Here is a 22,058-nt window from a genome sequence, read left to right on the forward strand (position 1 = left end):
GATGTTCGTCAAGTGGTGGTTCTCCCGCTAGGATATTAAGTGATCATCGCTGCAATTGTCGTGAGATTACCTGTTCAAGATGTATTCAACCAGAGGGAATTTTTAAACAAAAGCAATGAAGATAAAAAGATCCACAGAGACAAAAAGGGGGCGAAAGACCAGAGGTGACACTGAAGACCCTCTGCATTAACTGCTTCAAGCTACCTTGATGATTTGTAACTCTTACCAATCCCGTCCACAGATTGCACCAGCAGCACGACTTCCACCGCATGACCCATTATCAATCAATCAGATCCTCTGTCTGTCCAAGAGGACCTGCCTGAACCTGGTCCTGATGAAATGATGACCTCCAAATCCCTCACGCCAAGTGCCAACAACGCCAACCGCCTTGGCCCAAGGCACCAGCGAACACAAGCAACCCAAGCAACGCGACGAGGAATTGTCCGGAGATAATGCATCTATCAGACGCACGGAATGTTACTCGGCAGTTGATCAGCCTCGGACTTTTTCTCCTCGGTGCGATCCCTCGATGCCCGGGACATTGGCAGCCGAGACACAGGAGACGCAAGGAGGATCCCCCTGCCACACACTCCGACGGCAGTAATGACCTGGCCTCAATTACCGCGGAAACGTCAGCTCCACCGGAAATGAGAGGATTCTGCCCACGATGAATGGCTGGTTAACGAATCCACCGTGATAATCGCTGCTGAATGGGGGAATCCACTCGGGACCCCGCGTTTTCCCCGGCCCTAGAAGGGATGATGCTTTGATTCGATTCCACCCGCTCCGGACCCGCCCCCGGGTCCGACTTTTATGACCTTCGCTCGCTCGCTCTCACGGCGCAGGGTGGCCTGACCGTGGAGATCTGCTGCGTGATGGCGTCCGAACATACGATGTCTGCGTCCAAGTCGCACTCGGATTACCTCGAAAAGACCGAAGCGGCGCTGGAGTCCTTGGATCCGACCAGTCTGCTGTCGGAGTCTCATCGAGCCTATCTCCTGGAACGACATGGCACGTTGGATCTGGATCCGATTCCGAGCAATGACCCGGCAGATCCGTACAACTGGCCGCTCTGGAAGGTATGCTTGTTCGTCCCGAGGCTGGAACTCATCACTAACAAGTGGTAGAAAGTGGCCAATCTCAGTCTCGTAGCCTTTCATGCTTGCATGGGCACGTTCACAGCGGCGGCCATCATCTGTGCCTACGAGGAGATCTCGGTCGACGTGGGCGTGTCGCTGCAGCGAGTCAGCTACCTGACGTCTCTCCAGATCGCCATCCTGGGAGGCGCCCCGTTGTTCTGGAAGCCGCTATCGCATCGATTTGGACGAAGACCGATCTTCCTCCTCTCTCTCATCCTGAGCTGCGTCTGCAACATCGGCTGTGCCAAAAGTCCCGATTATGCCTCGATGGCGGCCTGTCGGGCCCTCGTGGCGTTTTTCATCTCTCCCGCCATGGCTATTGGCAGCGCCGTGGTCATGGAGACCTTCTTCAAGCGAGAAAGAGCTCGATACATGGGCATTTGGACGGTCATGGTGACCCTAGGGGTTCCCGTCGGTCCGTTTATTTTTGGCTTCGTGGCACAGCGAGTGGGATATCGCTGGATCTACTGGATCCTGGCCATCGTGAGCTACCCATCCCTGCCCCAAAAACATATCATCAAGTCTAACTCTCCAGACAAACGCCTGCGAATTCATTCTCTACATATTCTTCGGTCCTGAAACCCGCTACCTGGGCTCCGACATGCAATCGACCTCCTCCTTCAAGCACCAATACGTCGCAATCCGACGAATCGACCCAGCCCCCTTCACCATCTCCGAATTCCTGCACCCGCTCACCCTCTTCACCAACATCCCCGTCCTCCTCGCCGCCGTCGCCTACGCCATGGTCTTTGTCTTCGCCTCGGTCCTCAACTCCGTCGAAGTGCCACAACTCCTGCAGAGCAAATTCGAACTCAACGCCCAACAACTCGGCCTGCAATTCCTCGGCCTCATCATCGGCTCCCTCCTCGGCGAACAGCTCGGCGGTGTCATGTCCGACGTATGGATGAACACGCGCGCCCGACGCATCGGCGAGAAGCCCGCACCCGAGTACCGGCTCTGGCTCAGCTACGTGGGCTTCCTAGTGAGTATCGCGGGGATGGTGGTGTTCCTGGTCTGCACGGAACAGGCGACGCAGGGGCAGTGGACGGTGGTGCCGGTCGTGGGGACGGGGATCGCGGCGTTCGGCAACCAGGTGGTCACGACGGTGTTGACGACGTATGCGGTTGACACGTATCCGCAGGACGCCGGCAGTGTGGGCGTTTTTATCAACTTTGTGCGGTCCACCTGGGGGTTTATTGGTCCTTTTTGGTACGTTCTTATCCTACTTGGTTTTTGGTTATGCTGGATAACTAACGGGATGAACAGGTTCACGGATATGTTTGAGAGTGTGGGCATCGCGAATAGCTCCGGGGTTGTCACGGCGTTGATCATGGGGGTCAGTTTTATTCCGACGGCATTGCTGCACTGGCAGGGTCATCGATGGCATGCGGATGTTCGAGGGGAGAAGTAATCGTAGATGTCCAAGGAGCTTATCTCGTATGGTACGGTTTTGGATGCTCGTTTATTCCCGACAATATGTTTTAGAAAGAGGAAATACCTGCCTCCATGACATGGACGAATTCAGCAAGACAAGTTAAACCACTTAAATGCATTCCACTGTATCACTCTGCAGAGCTACCTTCTTCGTCCACCATCTACCAATCCGAGTCATCATAACCCTTCTCGCGACCCCTGTGCCTTAGCTGTGTCCTGCACCATTTCCGGGACTTTCGTGTCCTTCACTTGAATTGGAATCTCCACCTGCTTTGTCAGAGCTAGAATCTTCGCCTTCTTGGTCTGAGAGACCATCATCCAACCAGTCAGTAAACGGCAAATGAATCTACAGACAAGAGAAAGGTGGGAACGGGGTCCTACTAAAATCCTGTTCAAACATTGTAAGAATGTCACAATCCCCACGGCAAATTTCCACCTCGACATCCTCGAGTCGGGGCGCGTTGATGTGCGGAGGAGGAGAATAATCGTAATCCGAGCATCCATCAGAATAATATTTGAATAGAATCGTTAAACGAGCAAACATCAATTCGCTCATCCAGGAGGCGTGATGATCGTAGTAACCACAATTATGCCAGTTGGCGGCTTCAATATGCTGAGCGTAGAACTGCCTCCGCGAAGGAACGATAGGGAAAAGATAGTACTCCAGGGATATGTCGTCGTGGGAGAAATTTTTCCACAGGTACCGCACAGCCTCGTCATTCCAACGTTTGTTCACCAGGGCGCAGTTGCGTAGAGTGTCAACATCACCGCCCCAGCTTATGGATACTGGAACTGTTTCCGCATATAGGTCGTCAAACCGATCGGGGGAGATGTGAAGGAACATGAAGATTATGCTGAGCAGCTCAGGCAAGTGAAGGGCACGTTGGGCGGCAGACACTTCGGTCGCCATGGTGAGAGGATATTGAGTTGGTTGAGAGAAGAAGATCGATGGCAGTGCGTAAGATGGAACCTACTCTATGGGTGAGTCCACTGCTTAGAGAGGATAAGGCATTCCCTCTACAAAGCTAGGATGTAACTAGACTCTGGTGGGACAATAGCAAGTAGCTGGCAGTAGGCTAACCAAGCACATTCACTCTCAAGAGCTATCTTACACATGAGTTATTCCACACATCGAGAGATCCAACACCTTGAGCTTTGGCAGCCGCTCTCGCAGCATTCTCGCAATGTCATGGGTAAGATCCGCCGTGTCAATAAACCTCAACTCCTCCACATCAGGGAAGATATCCTACACCCATTGTCTAATCAGTCCGCGGGCACAAACGAGCCATTTGCTAACTCATAAAGCCAAAGCAGGACAACATACCGGAATCTGCTCCATCACCTCCTCCATCATCTCAGCACCCAAGACAATCACCGGCTTCGTCGGCTCGTGCCGAGGATCAATGTCCAGGATTCTGAGCCGGGACGCCTGAATCCTAGGGACGTAATAGCCGATCAGATCAACACAGAGAGTAAGAGAAGTCAGGCGAGGAAAGATGGTCCCTTTCAGCGGCGAGTGATCATCCTCATCAGCGTCATAGCAACTACTCGCGGTGGCATTCTCGATAAACCCCGCATAAAACTGCCTTCGCGACGGAGCAATGGGGCCCAAAAAGTGTTCCAGGTTGTGGTAGCGGCCGTAGGGAATGAGGTCTTTCCACAAGTACGGCATGGCTTCGTGATACCAGAACTTATTCACGAGGGCGCAACTGAGCAGGATACGATCGCGATTTCAGTAGTCCTCGTCTCCCGTGTCGGAGTCGACCACCGTGACGACCTCGAATAAGTTGTCGCAGAGTTGGATGAACATGAAGATCGTGCTGAGCAGTTCGGGCAGTTGGAGCACTCGCTGGGCGGCGAACATATTGGTTGCCATGATGTTTGGTGGGTTCTTGCGATGTTGAACTGGTATTCATGGATATATAGTCCGGGGATAGTTACACTACGGTGAGTCATACTCTGCCTTTACAAGTGGTCTACATTCTAGATGGCACTTGGCACTACACTGGTTGGACAAACAGAAGCCAAGCCCCTCTGGCTGACCGATTAATTAATTAGTTCATGCTATTGGGAAACCACGCAAAAAAAGGAAGACGCTGCCATTGATCGACATCCACTGAGGCTCAGAATCTTCACCTTCAGCTGCATCCGCTCTCCAGGAATCAGCAGTCCCACGTACAAGTCCTCCAGGTTATGTGCTTGAGCCGAGGTGCATTGATTGCAGGAGGAGGGTAACCGACATCCTCGAAGGCAACCTCAGTATAGTAGGCGAGAGATGTTAAACGCGGGAAAATCAATCCGTCCAGGTCGGGGTGTTTATTCTTGTATTTATAGCAGTAGTGCAAGCTGGTTGCTTCGACCAGATCAGCATAGAACTGCCTCCGCTCCGGCGCAATGGGCTGGAAGTAGTGGTCCACGGGTATCCAAACGCCACCGAAGCAGATGTGCCTCCACAGGTACCAGACGGCCTCACGATACCAGAGTTTATTCACCAGGAGACAGCAGAAGAGGTAGTGCGCGCGGCGACGGCTGTGATAGCTCCAGACGGCGTCGAGATGGAGGATGATGCTGCTGACGATCTCGGGCATGCGGAGAGCACGTTGGGTGGCCGACATGACGATGGAGTATTTGAATGGTGTCTTGGGTGATAAGATGGCACAGTCAGAGAGTCAGTTTGGTCGGGGTGAGTCAGTATGACGGATCCCATCGCGCATTTTTTCTACATCAGCACTATAATTATATGTCAAGGAGAAGTTCAGATCAAATAAATTAAGCGGGAGGATCCGTAATGGAACACAGATAGACAAAAAAAACAAAAAAAAGACGATCCCGGTGCGACTCGAACGCACAACCGCTAGCACCGGAAGCTAGCGCGCTACCATTGCGCCACGAGACCCGTTCTTGACTTTCCGGCCAGAAAATACTTTCTTGAAGCAAGACAAATCTCAATCACTTCCCCGCTTTCTTCCCTTTCCCCAGAACTTCCTTCTTTCATTCCTCTTCTCTTCTTCACCCCCCTCATTCTACAGTCGACTGGGCACGAAATAGGCAATGTTCTTCATCTCGTACAAATCCTTGTGCTGGGCTTTGATCATGTCGGCTCCCTGTCACGTCGGTTAGTATCATTCTCGTATCCTTCCAATGAGCCGACCTTACCTTCTCGCCGATCATGTAGACCGAGTTCTGGATGCGACAGTCGGGAATGACTGGGATCACCGACGCATCTGCCACGCGCAGATTGCGGATGCCGTGGACCCGGAGCTTCGAGTCGACTACACCTTGGTGGACACTCTTCGACAGACGAGCGGTTCCGCAGGGATCTAAAATATATTAGCGACGGGTGTCAGAGGGGAAGACGAAAGCACTCACGGAATCCAGTCTGACTGCGCTCCAACACCGCCTTGTTCATCGCCTCGTCCGAGTGCAGCGGCATCTCCCACGGGTATTCCTGCTCCACGATGTCCTTGAATCCGGCCCCCTTGGTGAGGACGTCGTAGGTCCAGCGAACACCCTCACGCATGGCCAACACGTCAAGGTCACTGCCGAAGAAATTCAGGTTGATGTTGGGCTGCACCAAGGGGTTGGCGCTGTTCAGCTTCACTTCGCCGCCCTCGGACACCGGACGCAGCAGATCCACGATCACAGTCATGTAGTTGCCCTGTTTCGGCACCGGGTAGTGCCACTGGAACGCGGAGCTGAACATGCCCACGAAATCCAGCTCAAAGTGAGGCTGGCCGCCGGGTCCGAACGGGTCCAGGCCCTGGTTGGCCGCCTTCGCCTCCCGGTAGGCTGGGTACTGGTTCAATCGTTCGTCGATGCGAGGGAAACCGACCAGTTCCAGCAGACCCGAGCCGACGGGTCCGGTCTTGTCGCGTCGGTAGGCGGCAACGGCGGCGTCGTTGGCGGGACCCGCGCGGAGAAGATGGTCGTCCAGACCGAAGCCGTCCTTGATCCGCAGCACGAACGGCACGATGGGGTGGTCTAGAAGGTGCTGACCAACGTGTGGGGAATTCAGGATGACATCAATGCCGTGCTTGGAGAGCTCCTCTGCGGGACCCACTCCGCTGAGCATCAGCAGCTTGGGCGTTTCGAAGACGCCTTGCGACAGGATGACCTCCCGCGTGGCATACACGCTGGTCTGTGCCCCTGTGGCCGGGTTGATGACTTCAACGCCGGAGCAGACGCGGGTGGCCGGGTCGATGATGAGACGCTTCGATTGCGCCGAGGACAGCACAGTCACGTTGGGTTTGTTGAGAAGGTAGAGGAAACTACCCTGTCGCTGACCCTGGTAGATAGTGTCCACGCAGTGGGTGAGACCGTGCATCTCGCCGGCGAAAATGTCCTCGGTCAGAGGCTCGCCGCTGGACACCCACGCCTGGGTGAGGGCATCGCGGAAGGGCTGCATTTCGGGGACGAGCTCCGCATGGGAGATTTGCAGCGGCCCACCGGTTCCGATCTTCGACAGATCTGAGGGGTACAGCTTCTCGTCGTCATGGTAGGTGGCACACTTGCGCAGATACTCCACACAGTTGTCCCAGGTCCAGTCGCGCCCGCCGAACTCCTCCCAGTCGTCGAAGGTGGCCTTGGAACCGGGAATCCAGGTAAAGTAATTGGCACAAGAGCTACCACCGAGGACTTTACCGCGAGTGTTGGGCTTCTCCACTCGCTCGTAGTCCTCGCGCTTGATCATGGTGGTCTTGTAGGCCCAGTCATACTTGCTGCCGCGCAGACCGAAGGCCTTGGAGGGAGTGGTGATGTCTTCCACCTCGTGCGGGTTGTCGATGCCGGCCTCGATCACCAGCACGCGCACATTGGGGTTTTCAGCCAAACGACCGGCGATGGTGTTTCCGGCAGTACCTCCACCGACGATGATGAAGTCGTACTGGGAGCCGTTGGTAACTGAAGACATGATGTATGTGTTTGGTTGAAGATATTCAGAGAGAAGAGACCTGTAAGGAAATGTTTGTATTGACTGCTTGATTGCTTTGAATGAGATGCTGATGATGCCAGAATCGACCGTCCACCGTCGCCTTTATATATTCTACGTCCGCCATAGTGAAGAGAATCCCATCCCCAACTTGCGTGAAACTCAAAGACGTCCATCGCAGTGCCGTGTTCCGTGTTCCATGACATCCGAATAGGAAACTGGTGAAAACACCGCACGAGTATAGGAACGCTGCAGGAGATGACGGCATGCATCCTGCCGGGCAACACTTCGACAGGGCTGGACTGGCGTGGCTTTCGGCACAGACTCGGCCTTCCGTCGGCATCCAATCGGACAGCCCGCGGCCAGCCACAGGTCTCGGAATTGGCCAATCACGGCGCGTGGCTTGCGGCTTACGTGGGACGCCCCGCGTGAGGGGAAGCTGCGTGAGGGGAAGCCCTAAAAATACCGGAATTTCCCCTCATGAGATAGCATTTCTGGCGGGCTTCATCCACTTTTGGCGCTAGAAGCCACCGGATTTGTCTCGGGGCCTTATCAACAGAAATTTCTGAGTCCATGCGCCGCCGCCTCGGTCGGGTGCCCGAGGTGATTGTGGGTTTCGGGTGTGTTGGGACGGGACACGAATTTCGACGCTGGATATAAATAAAATGGAGCTCCCCGGTGCGACAGTGGGAAAAGCTCCATTCTCGTGTGTCAACCCAATCTTTTGACATTCATCTTCCCGTTCGCGCCATGTCCAAGCCTGTCTATACCCTGGCCGAAGGCACGTCTAAAGCTTGTCCTGCTCCGACTGCCATTGACTAACCAACATGCAGGCCAGCCCCTTCCTGACCCTTCGGTCAGTCAGACCCTGCCGACCTACGGCGGTGGCTCAATCACCACCCTGGGGGACACCCTTCTGATCGAGACCCTGACGCATTTCAACCGGGAACGGATCCCGGAACGGTAAGATAACCGCCTTATCTCTGCGATCTCACGAGCTTAGCGCTGACATCCTGCAGAGTTGTCCACGCTAAGGCGGCCGGTGCCTGGGGTGAATTCCAGGTCACCAACGACATCTCGCATCTGACCTGCGCCAAGTTCATGAACGGCGTTGGCAAAAAGACGCCCGTTCTCTTCCGTCTGAGCACCACTGGCGGTGAAAAGGGTAGCGCCGACACCGTGCGCGACGTCCGTGGCTTTTCGGTCAAGTTCTACACCGAGGAGGGTAACCACGACATTGTCGGCAACCATGTTGTATGTTTCACCGGCGAGTGTCCATGTTCGTGTTCTTCGCTCTAACAGTCAGCAGCCCGTGTTCTTCGTTCGCGACCCCGTTCGCTTCCCCTCCCTGAACCGGAGTCACAAGAAGCACCCGGCCACCAACCGTCCCGACTGGGGCATGGTAAGCACTCCGTCAACCCTCTACAACACCCTCAAACTGACAGCTACTAGTTCTGGGACTTCCACGCCAACCAACCCGAGAGTGTCCACACTCTCATGCACCTCTTTGGCTCCCGCGGTATCCCCGACTCCATCCGCCGCGTCAGCGGTTTCGGTGTGCACACCTTCAAGCTGGTCGGCGTTGACGGCAAATTCCGCTACTGCAAATTCCACTTCCGCCCCGTCACGCCCTTCACGACCATGAAGCCCGACGATGCCACCCGCATGGCCGGTGCCAACGCCGACTTCCACAGCCAGGACCTCTGGGACGCCATCGCGCGCGGCGAGCACCCCGCCTGGAAGCTGTACGTCCAGGTCATGGAGCCCGAGCAGGCCGAGACCTACGGCCGTGCCGTCTTCGACATCACCAAGATCTGGCCTCACAAGGAGTTCCCCTTGATCGAGGTTGGCCAGATGACCCTGAACAAGAACGTGAGACAGCCACCCAGCCCCTTTTCGGTGGAACAGATGCTGATATCAAGATTAGCCCGGCAACTTCTTCGCCGAGATCGAGCAGGCCGCTTTCTCCCCGTCCAACATGGTTCCCGGTGTCGCCATGACCCCCGATCCCAGTACGTCATCTAGCCCATCCCCAAGAGTCATCCAAACTAACCCACTCCAGTGCTCCAAGCCCGCATGTTCGCCTACCCCGACGCGCAGCGCTACCGCCTCGGCGCCAACTACACCCAGCTGCCGTCCAACCGGCCCGTCTGCCCCGTGTACGCGCCGTTCGAGCGCGATGGCAAGATGACCATGACCAACAACTACAACGGCGACCCGAACTACGTGCGCAGCACGCTGACGCCGGGCGTGCGCTCGCAGTCCGTGCAGGAGGTGCGCCACAACGAGTTCCTGCGGTCCGGCGGCGTGCTGGGACTCAACGAGACCCCCGTCGACGACGAGGACTTCGTGCAGCCGCGCGCGCTCTGGACCAATGTGTTTGACGAGACCGAGCGCCGCAAGTGGATCGCCAACGTGTCCGAGACGCTGGAGGACATTCCGCCCCAGATCCGGGATGCCACGATCGCCATGTTCAGCCGGGTGGATCCTCGCATCGGCCAGATGATCGAGGCCAAGCTGAAGGGGACTGCGCGGTTGTAGAAGATAGAAGTGGATCCATAGACACATAGAGATAGATTGGCTTAGGGGAGCATTCCATACATAGAGCGCAGGAGTTGGGTTATATTTAATGAATTCTTAACATGGTATCTTCCATCCATTCATCCATTCCAGCAAATAGCAACAAACACCGTGTACATATAACAAGAAAATGAGATTAATCATTTAATATACCCCCCACCCATACTCGTCCCAGCGAACTTCGCCCAGAATCCGCCCTCGCCCTTCAGCGCCTCGTCCATCTCGGCCTTCGCCACGGGGTCGATTCGCTTCTGGCGCATCTTCTCTTGCTTCTCGAGCGGGATTTTATGCACGGGGTGGTTCTTGTCCATGTAGGGGTCTGTGGACTTGTGTTCTGCGGTCGGCGTGATGCCCCATGTGTAGGCTGGATCGGCGAGGGGCTTTTTGTCTTTTTTGTCTTCAGGTTGAGCTTGGGGTTTTTCGGATTTGCTTTTGGAGAAGAGGCCCATTTTGAAGCGCTCCGGTAGGGTTTGGAGTGTATAGCTTTAGTTTTCAGTAGTGTGAGGAATATAGAATGCGTCTAGCTTTCAAATAGATGATATAAAACGGACACTCAACATCTAAATAAGAACACGACAGAAAGAACGGGTCCCTCGGATTTATACCCCGTGCCATGCCACGCCATGCAATGCCAACCATTCCTTCATCCTTCCATGGCAAGGCACAATGCAGCCGTCCCGGGGCGCCAGGGATCGCGGATGTGATAGGGCTATGCACTGCTTATTTGGACGCAGATTGGTGCTACTGTTGCAGGTGATGTCATTCCAGGATAGCATCCCAGTCGCATGGTCAGTCACCCCGTGGAATGGGGCGAAGCGAATCCATCGCGTGGTTGGCGTCGGGCTGATTGGTCCCGCAGGGTCGATCGCTCCAGTCCGATGAAGCCGGAGTCAGCCTGGCCAATGAGCTGGTTATTGGCGATGGAGTTGGACATTTTGCAGGTTTGATTGCGGGGGAGATTGGGAGGAGTGACTGATGCATTCATTGGATCGTATGTGTTTGTCTTAGTTTTCGAGACGATGCTATCGTTTAGAAGTAAGGAACTGCTAGCCCATAGATATATTTGAAAGAGAAAATGCATATAATTGATTCTATTCATTCTGATATCTTCAAAAATAACACAACACACACAATCCAACCCCCAACCCTATCACCACCAACCCAATCAATCAAACCTTCCCATCCTTCCCAACACCTCCCCCCTCCCTCTGAACCCTCAACCTCTCCAACGCCTTCTCATACTGCTTCCACCGACTCCCCGGAAAATCCCTAATCCTCACAACCCTATGCTTCCTCGTCCAGCCCCTGGCACTCGGCCCCAGACGATCCGCACAATGAACGGCCCCCCCGACCATCGGATCCAGCAGCTCGCTGACCTCGCGGTTCGCAGGGCTGACGTACAACGGACTGTGGTCCTCGCCCTCGAGCTTGAACTCTGCCTCCTCGGCTGTGTACTCGATCTCGGGCGAGGTCATGGACGGGTCGTACGAGGACTGGTGGCTGGCGACGGCGTCGTCGGTGCCCCATTTGCAGGTCTCGTGCTGCTCGATGTTGAGGGCTGTGCGGTCGAAGGCTAGCTCTGGAGGAGGGGGTTGATTGTTTTGGGGGTTGGAGGAGGAGGAGGACTGTGCTCGAGATGATAGAAGGGTGGGAGATGCGTATGATGGACGGTGGTAGAGGCCTTGAAGAAAGTATCGGCGGGCCGTAGGGCCGGTTCCTCTGATGAGTGGATGGGACAACATCTCGGTTGGGCTGGAAGAGTGGATGTATTTGGCACAGTATACGATGCCCACGGCCAGGATATAAGGAGAAGAATGAAACTCTGAGGGAGTTTGACGGGCAGCACAAAGCGCGATATGGTGACGTCATTATTCGTTTGGATCCGGGGAAGCTCGACGGTGGCGACATCAACGGCTGAGAAACATGGGAAAAGCCTGCTTTGTCTCTGCAGGGAGCCAACCAGAGAAGAGGTATTGGTCTAGGCCGTGGCCAGATTGTGGGGTCTAGGGCCAGGCAGGGAGCTACGGGTTGTAGAATCCTTGGGAGACTAGATGTGAGGGCGAAGTTAGGTCTTTCTATCTGGCCCTGCTTCATTCCACCCCTTTGGTGGATTCAAGCCAATCTAGCCAGTTCATCTCGCCATCTAGGTCCATATTAACATCGAGAGCATCGTCGCTCGCGCTCGTCAAGTTATCGAGAAATGAGCTCGCGTCGTTCCACGACCAGGGAACAAAGCCAGGACCGAAGGAGGTGTTATTGGGATTGTCAATCCCGACAGAGTCTGACAGAATTGTGCTGTGATTCAATGGATTCAGGTCAGGATTGACCGACGGTATGAACGAATACTCGTTCTTTGTCGGATGCGGATCTTGAAGCGAACTGGAGCCAAGATAGCCCGAGTCGAAGTTCGGAATCGACTCCGAACCGCTAGGAATGCCATACGCAACGGAGCTGGATTTCGACAATGCTGCGGAGTTCGTCTTATCTGGGGCTCTATTGTTTTCTGCCGACCCATCACGGATTTGCATGCGATCTACAGGCTCCCTTACAGCCGTGAACAGCTGGCGCCAACGTTCACGGAAAAGACGAACAACATCTGAGCCATCAGGAAACGGCCCAGAGCTTGCAGGGATGGGCAGCTCGTCATCTTCGATTTCCAGCCGGTCGGCACCCTGAGAATCACCTCTGAGACGCACGATCTCGACGTCGCGATGTTTCCGCGCCTTGGCCATGAGCTTCCGCAGAGGAACCCAAATGCGCAGGTCCTTGTCCATGTGCGATTGAGCCGGAATCAACCACTGACTATGAAGTGCCACCCAGGCCCTTTCGACCAGCGGCGACCACGACCGGCGGTTGATCTCTAGTAGCAGAAAGACGATGGCATACCAATGGGTGTAGGTCTGAAACACCCAGCGCCAGTGACGACATGCTGGCTCGGCGTTCAGCGCATGGTTGTACTCTGCGATTTCGATAGCTGCGACGAATAGCTTCGCGCGAGTCGTTTCAGAGCACTGCTCACCGGGGGCAGGAGAGAGAATCGGAAGGTAAATCAGAAGAGTCATCTTCGCCATGACGAGTCGAGTGATCAAAATCGCCGTCCAGTAGCCAATATTGTCCGACTCCACGGAGTATTGCAGGTATCCTCGATCCAGCTTCTCATAGATCTCGCCGAGCAGCCGGCCCTGTTCTTCCATGCTTGATGCACCGTCTTTGACGCTGCGAGTCATCATCTCTTTCGTGAGGTTGCAGGTTTCGTACGATACAAGTGGGAGGGTCATGTCCGTAAGACCCTCGCGCGCCGGCGGCATCTCGACGGTCTCCGGCGCAAAATCGGCGTCGTTAATATTGAGAGGAAGCTTTGTATCGAAGCTGCCGTAGGCGATCGTATAATCTGTCCCCTGGTCCTCGGATGCTCTCACGTCAATCAGACAGAGGGCCCACCAGGCTCTTCGTCGCATCTCGATTTCATAAGGCGTCAAGTGCTTGAAGCGAGCGCCATCGCGGTGCAACCCAAGGGCCTGGGCCATTCGGATGGCGAGTCCCGTCATCATCCAGACGGATCGGGGGCTATCGTGACGGCGACCGAGGCAGAGAAAGATGGCCAGTGCCTGGACGAGTACAATGTTGGGAACATTGAGGAAATCTGCCTTGGCCAAAGCATGTTCTAGTCCGAGGCGATACTTCAGATTGAGGTCGACCTTGGTGACTCCGAAATTGGCCGTGACCTGGTGTAGAACCATGAGTATTCATTCCCAGACGAGACAATCCCAGTTCCTGCTTACCTCCTCGTCCTCCATGGAGGTTATGGCTGCATAGTAGATCGCAAACATCAGGGCCTCATTGGAGGGAGTCAGGCTGGATGTTGGTTTGCCGCGCAGATCGCGAATCATCTTCGCAACAGTTGGAACGTGAACGATTCGGATGATGGAATTGATGTTTTCCGAGAAGACATCCAGGAAATATGGGATCTGAGATGGTAGAGGATGGAATTCGCGAAGGTCCGGGGTGGAAGGGCTTATATTGTGTCGAAACAGGAATGCATGACGGTCGGAGGGCGTGCGATCGAGTTCTTGTGTGGACGGGGATTTCCCTGGCGAAGACTCGTCTTCTGAGGTATCGTAGTCGTCGTACCCAAGGGGTCGGTTGTCTATCTTCAATCCATCTATCTGAAGACGATCAGTTTAGTATGACTGCTGTGCACAACATCGAATGCAGCGGAAGTACCTCGTCGTTGACGCGAGACCAGAACCCGCTGCTCACATAGCGACTTCGATCCGGATCTTGCAGGACCAGTCTACCGAACTGATCATGAACATCGCCCTCCAATTTCTGGTGAGATAAGTCCTGGTGATCGTGCATCGAACCGCCAGAAGAGTTCACAGCAGAACCGCCAGTCGCCGACCGAACGACCGCAGCATTCGCCTCTGCCAACTGCCCCCTCAACTGCTTGACCAAGTTCTCCAGTGTTCGCACCCTCTCCATGACCTCATGTGAAGCCGCATTGCTGGCGACATCGAGACGACGAGCCCATCGCGGGGGACGATCGGCCGATGGGACGACGCAGGCGATATTTGCGCGACGGCAGTTCGAACAGGGCGAGAGCTTGTCGCATCGGACTTTTCGGGCGCGACAGACGACGCAGCTGCGTAGTTTCGGGACGGATGAGGGGTTGGATGCGGGCGAAGTCGTGTTTTTCTCGGGCGACATTGGAGACTCGTTGCGATCGCATTCGCCTGTTGGAGATCTTCAGCGACCGAGTTCTGCGCGAGCGGGTCGAGAATTCCCGCGTGGAGACTTCAAGCCAAACACAACCAACGAGAAGGCGCTCTTTGGCCCCCAATCGCAAGGCCGCGCGAGAAAAACGCGAGATGTCGGTCACTTTCGGTATCTCTTCACTGCTGCATAGTTTCTTTCTGTCGCGAACTCGGACGGAGAGGAAGATTAGAATGAAGATAAAAAGCATGCACATCCCAGCCAACGTCGAAGATGGAAACAGACCAAATCACACAGCTCTTCTGCTATCCTGAGTTCTTCTCGAACAAGTGAAACCGATCTACATTGCTCCACTTCACAGAAACCCACCAATCAGTCCCAATGCGCAGCGTCCAGACGATCGCGTTCTTTGGCGCCAGTACCGGCGTCGGCCTCGCAGCCCTCAAGCACACTCTTCTCTCCGGAGACCGCGCAATCGCCCTTTGTCGGGATCCCTCCAAGCTGGCAGGCATTGTCTCTGACGATTCAAACCTCAAGATCGTTAAGGGAGATGCACACGATGTCGCAGCCGTGTCAAAATGCCTACAACGTGAGGACGGCAAACTAGTCGACGCCGTCATCACCACCATCGGATCAAAACCCGTCATGAACGGAATCTTCCTCACCCTCGAGGACCCCGAGGTGTGCCAAAAAGGCATGAAGACGCTACTCGAGGCCTTGGATCAACGCCGCCGCGACGGTGTCTCCGGCAGTCCGTACATCGTCGCCTGCAGCACCACAGGAACGTCTCGATTCGGCCGCGACTACCCACTCGCCTTGTTCCCAGTGTACGACTACCTGCTGAGGGTTCCGGCGGCGGACAAGAAAGCCATGGAAGACCTTCTCGTGGCGAGTCAGGAAACCTATACCATTGTTCGACCGAGCAGACTGGTTGACGGCGTAACGACCAAGCAAGTTCGCGTGGGTATCGAGGACCCTCAGACGGGGCCGATCTACAAGGCTATTGGATATAGTATCTCCAGGGAGGACTCGGGGCGGTGGATTGCCCAAAACCTCGTCCTAAAGAGAGACACTGTGTTTTATAACAAGATTGCCTCGATTACGAACTAAACGACCATGAGATGGGATTGGGACGGCTTTTTATGTATGGTATTAGAGTGCATTTATTTGTTGGTATATGTTAGAAGCGCATGTATAACTCTGGTATCCTAATTATTTTTCTTGAAATATAAATGTACCTCGTGGCCAGTTTGCATATGTACACAAAGAGGTATCTTATAAAATGACTGTTAGTTATCCAGAAATTTATTTCATTCAGAAATCTCGGTCACCGTCAGCTCTGCTTTCAGGACTGCATCTCTCCACGAGTCCTCCCACTTCAGCCACCGCCGCGCAAGGAAGAGTTCGAGTTCTTCCTGACTCATTTTGGGGTCTACATCCGAGAGCCACTCATCCCTCGTCTGCACAATTGAATAAGGCAGTGCATTCCGTTGCTCAAGATGCCAGGTCATAGCCGGATCGAGTCTCGCAGTCATCTGCTCAATGAGTAAGGTCTGCGTGGCAAATGCCTGCGCTTCAACTTCGCTAGCCACTCGTTCGCTCTGGTCCGGAGAGAGTGTCGCCTTAACACGACTGATGTACATGATGACATACAAGAAGAATCCACGTAGTCGGACGCGATCGGGGGATTCGACGGATGCGGGGAGGTCGAAAAGAGATGGTGGACAGGGATATTTGCGTTGGTAGCGGATATGGTTTTCATGTAACGATGTGTGCATCCTCCTTGTCCGCTCGAGGATTTCCGAGGCTCGCCTTTTGCACTCGAGTTGAAATGATGTATCTGTAAAGAGAAGCCTCATATCCTTGAGAATCCCCGGCATGAAGCTAATCGCTCCGAAGAACTCCCACCAGAGACTCAAATCCGGATCTGCATCCCCAATCGATGCATTCTTAAAGAACTTTTGCCATTCCGGGGCCTCAAAGAATGAAGCTTCCTGTCGATACATACTGTCGATGACCTTGCAACCATAAGAAAAGGACTGTAGAGCTTGGTTCGTGAAGGATCACTTACAATAGACGGGCCTTGACTTTTAATAAGCATCAAGTCAAACCTGGTTCGATGGTTCGCCGGCCCCCTGAGCTCAACGAGCTTAATGCCACCACGATTATGATGAACCCAATGGTTCGCGTCAGGTAGACCGAGCAACTACGTGAGCCTTGTCACGACTAGCGCTTCAACGAATGCGTGGGGCTTACCTCGTAGAGAGCTAGCAAACGGGTAGCGCAGTAAACATCTGGTCCTAGAATCTGGGCCTTATCCAGGATAACATCCTGTAAACTGCGCAGGGCCTTGACATAAAGCACGGAGAGCGTCGAAGCCCTAACCGGAAAGCCAAGCATCTGACCAGCCCTGGCAGCAACACAATGCATCGCATCATCGAGATAAGAACTAGACCCATACCGACTAGGCAGGAAGGCCAGGAACGAAGACGACCGTTTCTGCAGAAGACTGGCCAGGCGAGTGGGGTGATCTCGGAGCGACAAGTAAGCGATTCGTCCTAGGTCTACGTCGGTGAAACTCGTGAGATCGGTGATGTCGAAATTGTACTTCACCCGCAGGGTCTCGTATCCATTGAGCGAAGGCGAAAGCTTAGGGCTGGGACTCGACACCTTAAGCTGCATATTGCGGTTCCACGTGTCGTCATCTTCTGCAGTCTGACTTTGTGTCGCAGCAACTAGGCCATCCCTGGTTTCCGGACTCGCATATTCGTCCCGTCGGTGCTTGCGACCTGAGCGTGCCGCCTGCCGTCGGATAACAGCCCTTGCGTCTTGGTCACTAGTCCCCGATGAGAGGCCGTCGGCTTGATCCACGAATACAAACGCCGGTCCGTCCTTCGCGCGACTCCGAGGCTTCCTGAAAGACAGCTTGGGACGCATTGTCGGCAGCTGTGGGCGAGGTGAACGAGTCAGACGCCGAACCTCCGAAACCCCTGAACTGAGCTCCGATTAGTGCGCTGAATGGCTTTGCGATTGCTTGGCCGCTGACTCATTTTTGGTGCGAAAGATGGCGTCCTTGGCGCTTTGCCCCGCGTGTCGAAGCCAAACTTGTTTCCGCATGAGGAAATGAAATTCTCTTGATGGAGACTCTACCTTATCGGGGCATATAGCACAATTTTACAAGAAATGCTATACCTATATATTTCCTACCATTACATAAAGTTAACAGCTTGGTTACTCGACGATTACAGCGCAGTAGCTGAATTTTATGATTAAAGGGAATGAGAATCCTTCAAGCAGCCTGGATTATAACCTCGAGATTCTTAGTGGCCATGAAAGAATCCCTTGAACAGGAAGCACGCCGATAATGCACGGACTGATTAAGACTTGTAGATGCTTTCAAATTTGCAGAATCCGTGAAAAACACCATGAGATAATGTGCAATGCGTCACACTTGCGCTTAAATTAATTATAAACGCTGGATACTCGGAGTATAACGTGAAATGTCTCTCGAAACATTATGTTGACAAATCATTTTAATATAATACTTCCTCTCATTGGCTTATCGCCGTTGCATCGAAGTCTGGACAAGGAACAGGCAGGGTTGTGGTTCCGAGTCAGGGATTTTAAGCTTCCTTTCCCAAGACCTCAATTCTAATCATCTTACAGCCCCAACGATTCCCGCCATGACGGAGTCAACATGCACCAAGAAGGCGGCAGACTCTTCCAAAGACACCTGAGTGCCTGAGAGCCCAACAGAAAACCGGCCGTCATAAATTGCTCCTGCACATCACTACTCAATCTGTTTATCCCCGTTCATTGCGACTCGTTCAATATGAAATGCCAAGCAGCGCGTGGCGTGTATTGGCACCAGCTTCCTCAAATAAGATCCGGCGTACCCTCGCCTTGGCCCCGAGAGAGCCATCTAGACCGAGCGCCATGCTGACGATATGGCGGTTGAATTTGAATGAGATTCCAAATGGAGACTTTACACTTCTGCGGCTGAACAGGCCTGCGGAATCAAACAGTAATCTCTTATTCGAAGTAGGATGCACCTGTATGGCCGCTACAGCAATGAATCCAAATGAAAGCCTCTCTGACAAGGGACTCAGTCATATGCAGAGTCAAGAAGCGAAGGACCCTGAAATGGTCACAAACTATGAATCAAACATTCTGCAAATTAGGTATTCGTCAGGTAAACAAATGCAGACAGAACGGATTGATAAGAATGATATAATGCCATAATATCGTAAGCCAAACATATAAGCAACACTAAACAAAAGAAATGAAAGATGTGCCACAGGAAGTAATCCAATAACACTCAACGCCTCAGCAACAAGAACAGCAGTCGCTGTTATTGTCGTTGTCGTTATCCGAGCAACAGCAGAAGCAACTCCCACAGCCACAACAGTCGGATTCATTGCCGTCGTTCTTCTCCTGCGACCCCATTCCATTGTAGCCATTGTCATAGCCCCCGTTGTCGTAACCCCCATTGTTGTAGCCAGGCTCCTCGTACGGACCGTCATATCCATTGTCATCATCATCCGACGAGGAATTACCCTGATTCTGATCATTCTCATCATCGCTGTTCTCCGGCCTGGGATCATAGATGATGTGCTCATGGGTATTATTCGTCTCCGACAAATGCTCGTATAGCATGTATCCTCCCACGCCAGCCGCTGCACCCGCCGCGGCACCAGCTGCAACCTTCTTGCCGTTCCCCTTCTGCTTCTTCTGCTGCTGTTGATAATGCTGCTGCTGGTTTCGCATGTTCTGTAGCTCATGTCCCATTTGTCTTTGCTGCTGATGCATGGCGGCATTCTGCTGAGCCATCTGTCTCTGCATCTGCGCGTTCTGCTGGGCGAATTGTCTCTGCTGCGCTGCGTTTTGCTGTCGCAGCGCCGCGTTCTGGCGCTGCTGTGCGGCATTCTGGTGCTGGATCGCGGCGGTGTGTTGGCTCAGCTGCGCACCGTGGTGAGCGATCTGACGGCCTTGCACATTCTGCTGGTTTCGGATCTGGTTGATTTGAGGGGAGGATCCGCTGTGGGTGCTGCGGTGTTGAGGTTGGTATTGCATCTGGGGACCGGGGCGAGGTTGGTTGGAGCGAATATGGGCGGGCGCTGGGGGGTGGATGCCTTTGTTAGGGGCAGCGCCTTTGCGACGGGGTTGGACCATTGTGAAGAGGTAAGGTAGGTTTAGATTCAGTAGAAACGATACGGGATAACTGAGTATGAGAAGAAGTATGAGAGAGACTTGGCTCTATATGTGGTTCGGAATGAGATTGATAATTTGGGTTATACAGCAGCTTGCAGCTAGCAACGCTCCCATTTATAATCATTAGAAGGCGGCAAAGAACCTCTTCGAACGAGGCTCCCACCTCCCAAACGCCATCACTCCATCCTTGTCCTCCATCCCGCCCCTGCACATCCACCCAGCCAACACGGAGTCAAGCAACGGACCGGATTTCGCCCGAGTCCTTGCACAGAAGAACCCCTCCTCGTACTGCACAAAACGCGGCGCAGTCTGCAGCGGTGGCTTCTCGACCACGAGGCTGTCATATCAAACACCACGACACCCATACCCGACGCCGGGGAAGGATGACGGACCCTGTCCGACACCCACCTTTGTACAGAATCACACATGGACCCACAACCTAATTCGGAGCAAGTTCCATAGCCGGACAAGTTTTCTGGCTCAGTGTTTTCCCTTTTGGGAGGGTAGGATCTCAGCTTGGGGTCAGCACGCGGCTGAGGCCTGCAGATACGGACGGCCGCTACTTGGCGTACGCATTTCCGGTTAGCAGCGGGTCAGTGCAGATGTCGCTGATGCCCAATGGCGTGGGCCAGCGGGGACGGAGAGAGTGGAATTATTTTTAGGCTATATTCTAAGTGTTTAGGGCCGGTCGCCTGATCGTCTAATGTCATGTATGGGGGACGGTAGAGGAACGGTTGATAAAGGGAAACTAGACGGCACAGCCCTGCTGCTATAATTGTCAAACCCTAACTTCACCATCTCTATTTTCCAGACCTCTTTTCCCGGGCCCTCGCTGAATTAGACCAGAGCGAAATCACAATGGAAGACGGAACGCCCCTCCCCCCGAACGACGCCATGTTCCGAGCCCTCATGTACTGGGGCGAAGAGAACGCCATACAGATCCGCGAAGCGCACCTCTCCAAAGGCGGCTGGGAAGGATGGATGCAAGAAGAGATGCGATTTCTCTTCAACGCGGGCCGCGAAGACAACTGCTACGAGGACAACGAGAAGATGGCGGCCGACATCGTGCTGACGCCGGGGCTGTCTGGCGCGGAGGTGTTTCCGAACGAGCCGTACGTGGGCGAGGAGTGCGCGATCATCGAGCTCAAATGCGAGAGTTATTTCAACGCGCATAAGTTCAAGGGGGAGGTGAAGAAGGATATTCAGAAGGTGAATGGGGGACTGTTTAAGAGTCGGATGTTTCAGGGCGGATGCAACATCTACTGCGTCGCGCTTGCGATGAGCAACGAGGGGGCGTGTGATATGGAGGATTTGGGGCTGGAGCTGTTTGAGTTTGATGATGCTGAGGCGCCGTTTCAGGTGTGGTGGTGTGTGAGAACGATTGATGCCGAAGAGTTCAGCGGCGAGGAAGAGGAGGATGCTGATTATTGGGATGACGATGACACTCTTGAGGACGATGAGGATGAGACGGTTGATGATGGGACATATGCCCAAGGTTATAGTAATGGGTACAACCATCAATATGGTGCATACAATTGAGATGGCGGAAAGGGCGCTGGGGATTTAAGTATATACATTTTTGAGTACTACAGACTATTAAGATATGCTGCTAAAGTGACTCTTTATGGTTAGCATCTAATATCTGAAAGTAGAAAAGTGTCGATGAAGGTGAACAAGTTCGAAGTTACTTGTTGTTAGAGAGCGTTCCCAAACAAGGGATTCCAAAATCGATGAGATTATCAAAAGCAAGCCGATTTTCAAAGATGAAAGACCTAAATTTCTTTCGAGACCCGCCATTCTTCATCAAGCTATAAGTGTGTCTTATTGACAATTCTCAAGAAGTATATATTCCCGAACCACAGGCCTTGTTTTTCACGACACCAGAACAGTGACTCTTGAGCGGATCTCCATCAATTCTCGGACTCATAGCAGAAGCCCTCGAAGATGATTTCACACTTTTTCTTATGATTTACTCAAATGTTGTGCTTGAATGGTGTCTCTGCGATGAGAGCTGACTCAGCAACGAGCACCATCACGTGAGAGCCAGAGAACGT

The 22,058-nt window shown here is 53.7% G+C and overlaps 12 protein-coding genes and 1 non-coding gene across 13 annotated transcripts; 4 read left to right on the forward strand and 9 right to left on the reverse strand.

The window, feature by feature from the left end:
- The first annotated feature begins 387 nt into the window (after positions 1-387).
- On the forward strand, positions 388-2,612 carry P170DRAFT_411616 (putative MFS multidrug transporter). Its single transcript, XM_024846904.1, has 4 exons — positions 388-1,079; positions 1,128-1,622; positions 1,675-2,348; positions 2,406-2,612. The coding sequence occupies exons 1-4, from the start codon at positions 876-878 to the stop codon at positions 2,548-2,550; spliced, it is 1,518 nt and encodes a 505-aa protein (XP_024701693.1). The 5' UTR covers positions 388-875; the 3' UTR covers positions 2,551-2,612.
- Positions 2,613-2,750: 138 nt separating this feature from the next.
- P170DRAFT_477272 (F-box protein) lies at positions 2,751-3,483 on the reverse strand (the record flags this gene model as incomplete). Its single annotated transcript, XM_024853436.1, has 2 exons — positions 2,751-2,876; positions 3,010-3,483. 2 exons carry the CDS (start codon positions 3,481-3,483, stop codon positions 2,751-2,753), a joined length of 600 nt encoding a protein of 199 aa, XP_024701694.1.
- Positions 3,484-3,681: 198 nt separating this feature from the next.
- On the reverse strand, positions 3,682-4,268 carry P170DRAFT_511170 (uncharacterized protein; the record flags this gene model as incomplete). The annotated part of the gene is made up of 2 exons (XM_024854858.1): positions 3,898-4,268; positions 3,682-3,819 (listed from the first exon to the last, which is right to left on the reverse strand). The coding sequence occupies exons 1-2, from the start codon at positions 4,243-4,245 to the stop codon at positions 3,682-3,684; spliced, it is 486 nt and encodes a 161-aa protein (XP_024701695.1). The 5' UTR covers positions 4,246-4,268.
- Positions 4,269-4,636: 368 nt separating this feature from the next.
- P170DRAFT_438199 (uncharacterized protein) lies at positions 4,637-5,334 on the reverse strand. Its single transcript, XM_024849536.1, has one exon. It carries the CDS (start codon positions 5,186-5,188, stop codon positions 4,736-4,738), a length of 453 nt encoding a protein of 150 aa, XP_024701696.1. The 5' UTR covers positions 5,189-5,334; the 3' UTR covers positions 4,637-4,735.
- On the reverse strand, positions 5,327-7,739 carry P170DRAFT_438200 (GMC family oxidoreductase). The gene is made up of 3 exons (XM_024849537.1): positions 5,943-7,739; positions 5,730-5,893; positions 5,327-5,677 (listed from the first exon to the last, which is right to left on the reverse strand). The coding sequence occupies exons 1-3, from the start codon at positions 7,480-7,482 to the stop codon at positions 5,597-5,599; spliced, it is 1,785 nt and encodes a 594-aa protein (XP_024701697.1). The 5' UTR covers positions 7,483-7,739; the 3' UTR covers positions 5,327-5,596.
- Positions 5,398-5,469, reverse strand: P170DRAFT_t155. The gene has a single exon. It is a non-coding gene; the product is annotated as a tRNA-Arg (tRNA).
- A 272-nt stretch (positions 7,740-8,011) lies between the features above and the next one.
- P170DRAFT_215428 (catalase) lies at positions 8,012-10,130 on the forward strand. The gene is made up of 7 exons (XM_024842830.1): positions 8,012-8,281; positions 8,334-8,463; positions 8,520-8,754; positions 8,810-8,902; positions 8,953-9,372; positions 9,428-9,512; positions 9,563-10,130. Exons 1-7 carry the CDS (start codon positions 8,251-8,253, stop codon positions 10,039-10,041), a joined length of 1,473 nt encoding a protein of 490 aa, XP_024701698.1. The 5' UTR covers positions 8,012-8,250; the 3' UTR covers positions 10,042-10,130.
- A 1,119-nt stretch (positions 10,131-11,249) lies between these two features.
- On the reverse strand, positions 11,250-11,822 carry P170DRAFT_477278 (uncharacterized protein; the record flags this gene model as incomplete). Its single annotated transcript, XM_024853437.1, has 1 exon — positions 11,250-11,822. The coding sequence occupies one exon, from the start codon at positions 11,820-11,822 to the stop codon at positions 11,250-11,252; it is 573 nt and encodes a 190-aa protein (XP_024701699.1).
- Positions 11,823-12,170: 348 nt separating this feature from the next.
- On the reverse strand, positions 12,171-14,787 carry P170DRAFT_448304 (uncharacterized protein; the record flags this gene model as incomplete). Its single annotated transcript, XM_024850955.1, has 3 exons — positions 12,171-13,805; positions 13,863-14,246; positions 14,305-14,787. The coding sequence occupies 3 exons, from the start codon at positions 14,785-14,787 to the stop codon at positions 12,171-12,173; spliced, it is 2,502 nt and encodes an 833-aa protein (XP_024701700.1).
- Positions 14,788-14,985: 198 nt separating this feature from the next.
- On the forward strand, positions 14,986-15,997 carry P170DRAFT_438203 (NAD(P)-dependent oxidoreductase). The gene has a single exon (XM_024849538.1). The coding sequence runs from the start codon at positions 15,175-15,177 to the stop codon at positions 15,901-15,903; it is 729 nt and encodes a 242-aa protein (XP_024701701.1). The 5' UTR covers positions 14,986-15,174; the 3' UTR covers positions 15,904-15,997.
- Positions 15,994-17,730, reverse strand: P170DRAFT_457067 (uncharacterized protein; the record flags this gene model as incomplete). The annotated part of the gene is made up of 3 exons (XM_024851679.1): positions 15,994-16,811; positions 16,865-16,999; positions 17,050-17,730. The coding sequence occupies 3 exons, from the start codon at positions 17,728-17,730 to the stop codon at positions 16,104-16,106; spliced, it is 1,524 nt and encodes a 507-aa protein (XP_024701702.1). The 3' UTR covers positions 15,994-16,103.
- A 1,223-nt stretch (positions 17,731-18,953) lies between these two features.
- On the reverse strand, positions 18,954-20,097 carry P170DRAFT_438205 (uncharacterized protein). The gene has a single exon (XM_024849539.1). The coding sequence runs from the start codon at positions 19,963-19,965 to the stop codon at positions 19,120-19,122; it is 846 nt and encodes a 281-aa protein (XP_024701703.1). The 5' UTR covers positions 19,966-20,097; the 3' UTR covers positions 18,954-19,119.
- A 624-nt stretch (positions 20,098-20,721) lies between these two features.
- Positions 20,722-21,614, forward strand: P170DRAFT_438206 (uncharacterized protein). The gene has a single exon (XM_024849540.1). The coding sequence runs from the start codon at positions 20,863-20,865 to the stop codon at positions 21,541-21,543; it is 681 nt and encodes a 226-aa protein (XP_024701704.1). The 5' UTR covers positions 20,722-20,862; the 3' UTR covers positions 21,544-21,614.
- Positions 21,615-22,058: the final 444 nt, after the last annotated feature.

Source organism: Aspergillus steynii, assembly GCF_002849105.1.
Source record: "Aspergillus steynii IBT 23096 chromosome Unknown P170scaffold_6, whole genome shotgun sequence".
NCBI classification, from domain to species: domain Eukaryota; kingdom Fungi; phylum Ascomycota; class Eurotiomycetes; order Eurotiales; family Aspergillaceae; genus Aspergillus; species Aspergillus steynii.

Bases quoted from the DNA above. Each gene is read 5' to 3' on its own strand.
- P170DRAFT_438200 (XM_024849537.1), bottom strand. From the start codon at position 7,482: ATGTCTTCAGTTACCAACGGCTCCCAGTACGACTTCATCATCGTCGGT. The intron at 5,894-5,942 runs GTGAGTGCTTTC...AATATATTTTAG, and splicing joins GCGCAGTCAGACTGGATTCC to ATCCCTGCGGAACCGCTCGT. The intron at 5,678-5,729 runs GTAAGGTCGGCT...CCGACGTGACAG, and splicing joins TCTACATGATCGGCGAGAAG to GGAGCCGACATGATCAAAGC.
- P170DRAFT_438205 (XM_024849539.1), bottom strand. From the start codon at position 19,965: ATGGTCCAACCCCGTCGCAAAGGCGCTGCCCCTAACAAAGGCATCCAC.
- P170DRAFT_438206 (XM_024849540.1), top strand. From the start codon at position 20,863: ATGGAAGACGGAACGCCCCTCCCCCCGAACGACGCCATGTTCCGAGCC.
- P170DRAFT_215428 (XM_024842830.1), top strand. From the start codon at position 8,251: ATGTCCAAGCCTGTCTATACCCTGGCCGAAG. The intron at 8,464-8,519 runs GTAAGATAACCG...GACATCCTGCAG, and splicing joins CGGGAACGGATCCCGGAACG to AGTTGTCCACGCTAAGGCGG. The intron at 8,903-8,952 runs GTAAGCACTCCG...GACAGCTACTAG, and splicing joins ACCGTCCCGACTGGGGCATG to TTCTGGGACTTCCACGCCAA.
- P170DRAFT_411616 (XM_024846904.1), top strand. From the start codon at position 876: ATGGCGTCCGAACATACGATGTCTGCGTCCAAGTCGCACTCGGATTAC. The intron at 1,080-1,127 runs GTATGCTTGTTC...AACAAGTGGTAG, and splicing joins ACAACTGGCCGCTCTGGAAG to AAAGTGGCCAATCTCAGTCT. The intron at 1,623-1,674 runs GTGAGCTACCCA...CTAACTCTCCAG, and splicing joins TCTACTGGATCCTGGCCATC to ACAAACGCCTGCGAATTCAT.
- P170DRAFT_438199 (XM_024849536.1), bottom strand. From the start codon at position 5,188: ATGTCGGCCACCCAACGTGCTCTCCGCATGCCCGAGATCGTCAGCAGC.
- P170DRAFT_438203 (XM_024849538.1), top strand. From the start codon at position 15,175: ATGCGCAGCGTCCAGACGATCGCGTTCTTTGGCGCCAGTACCGGCGTC.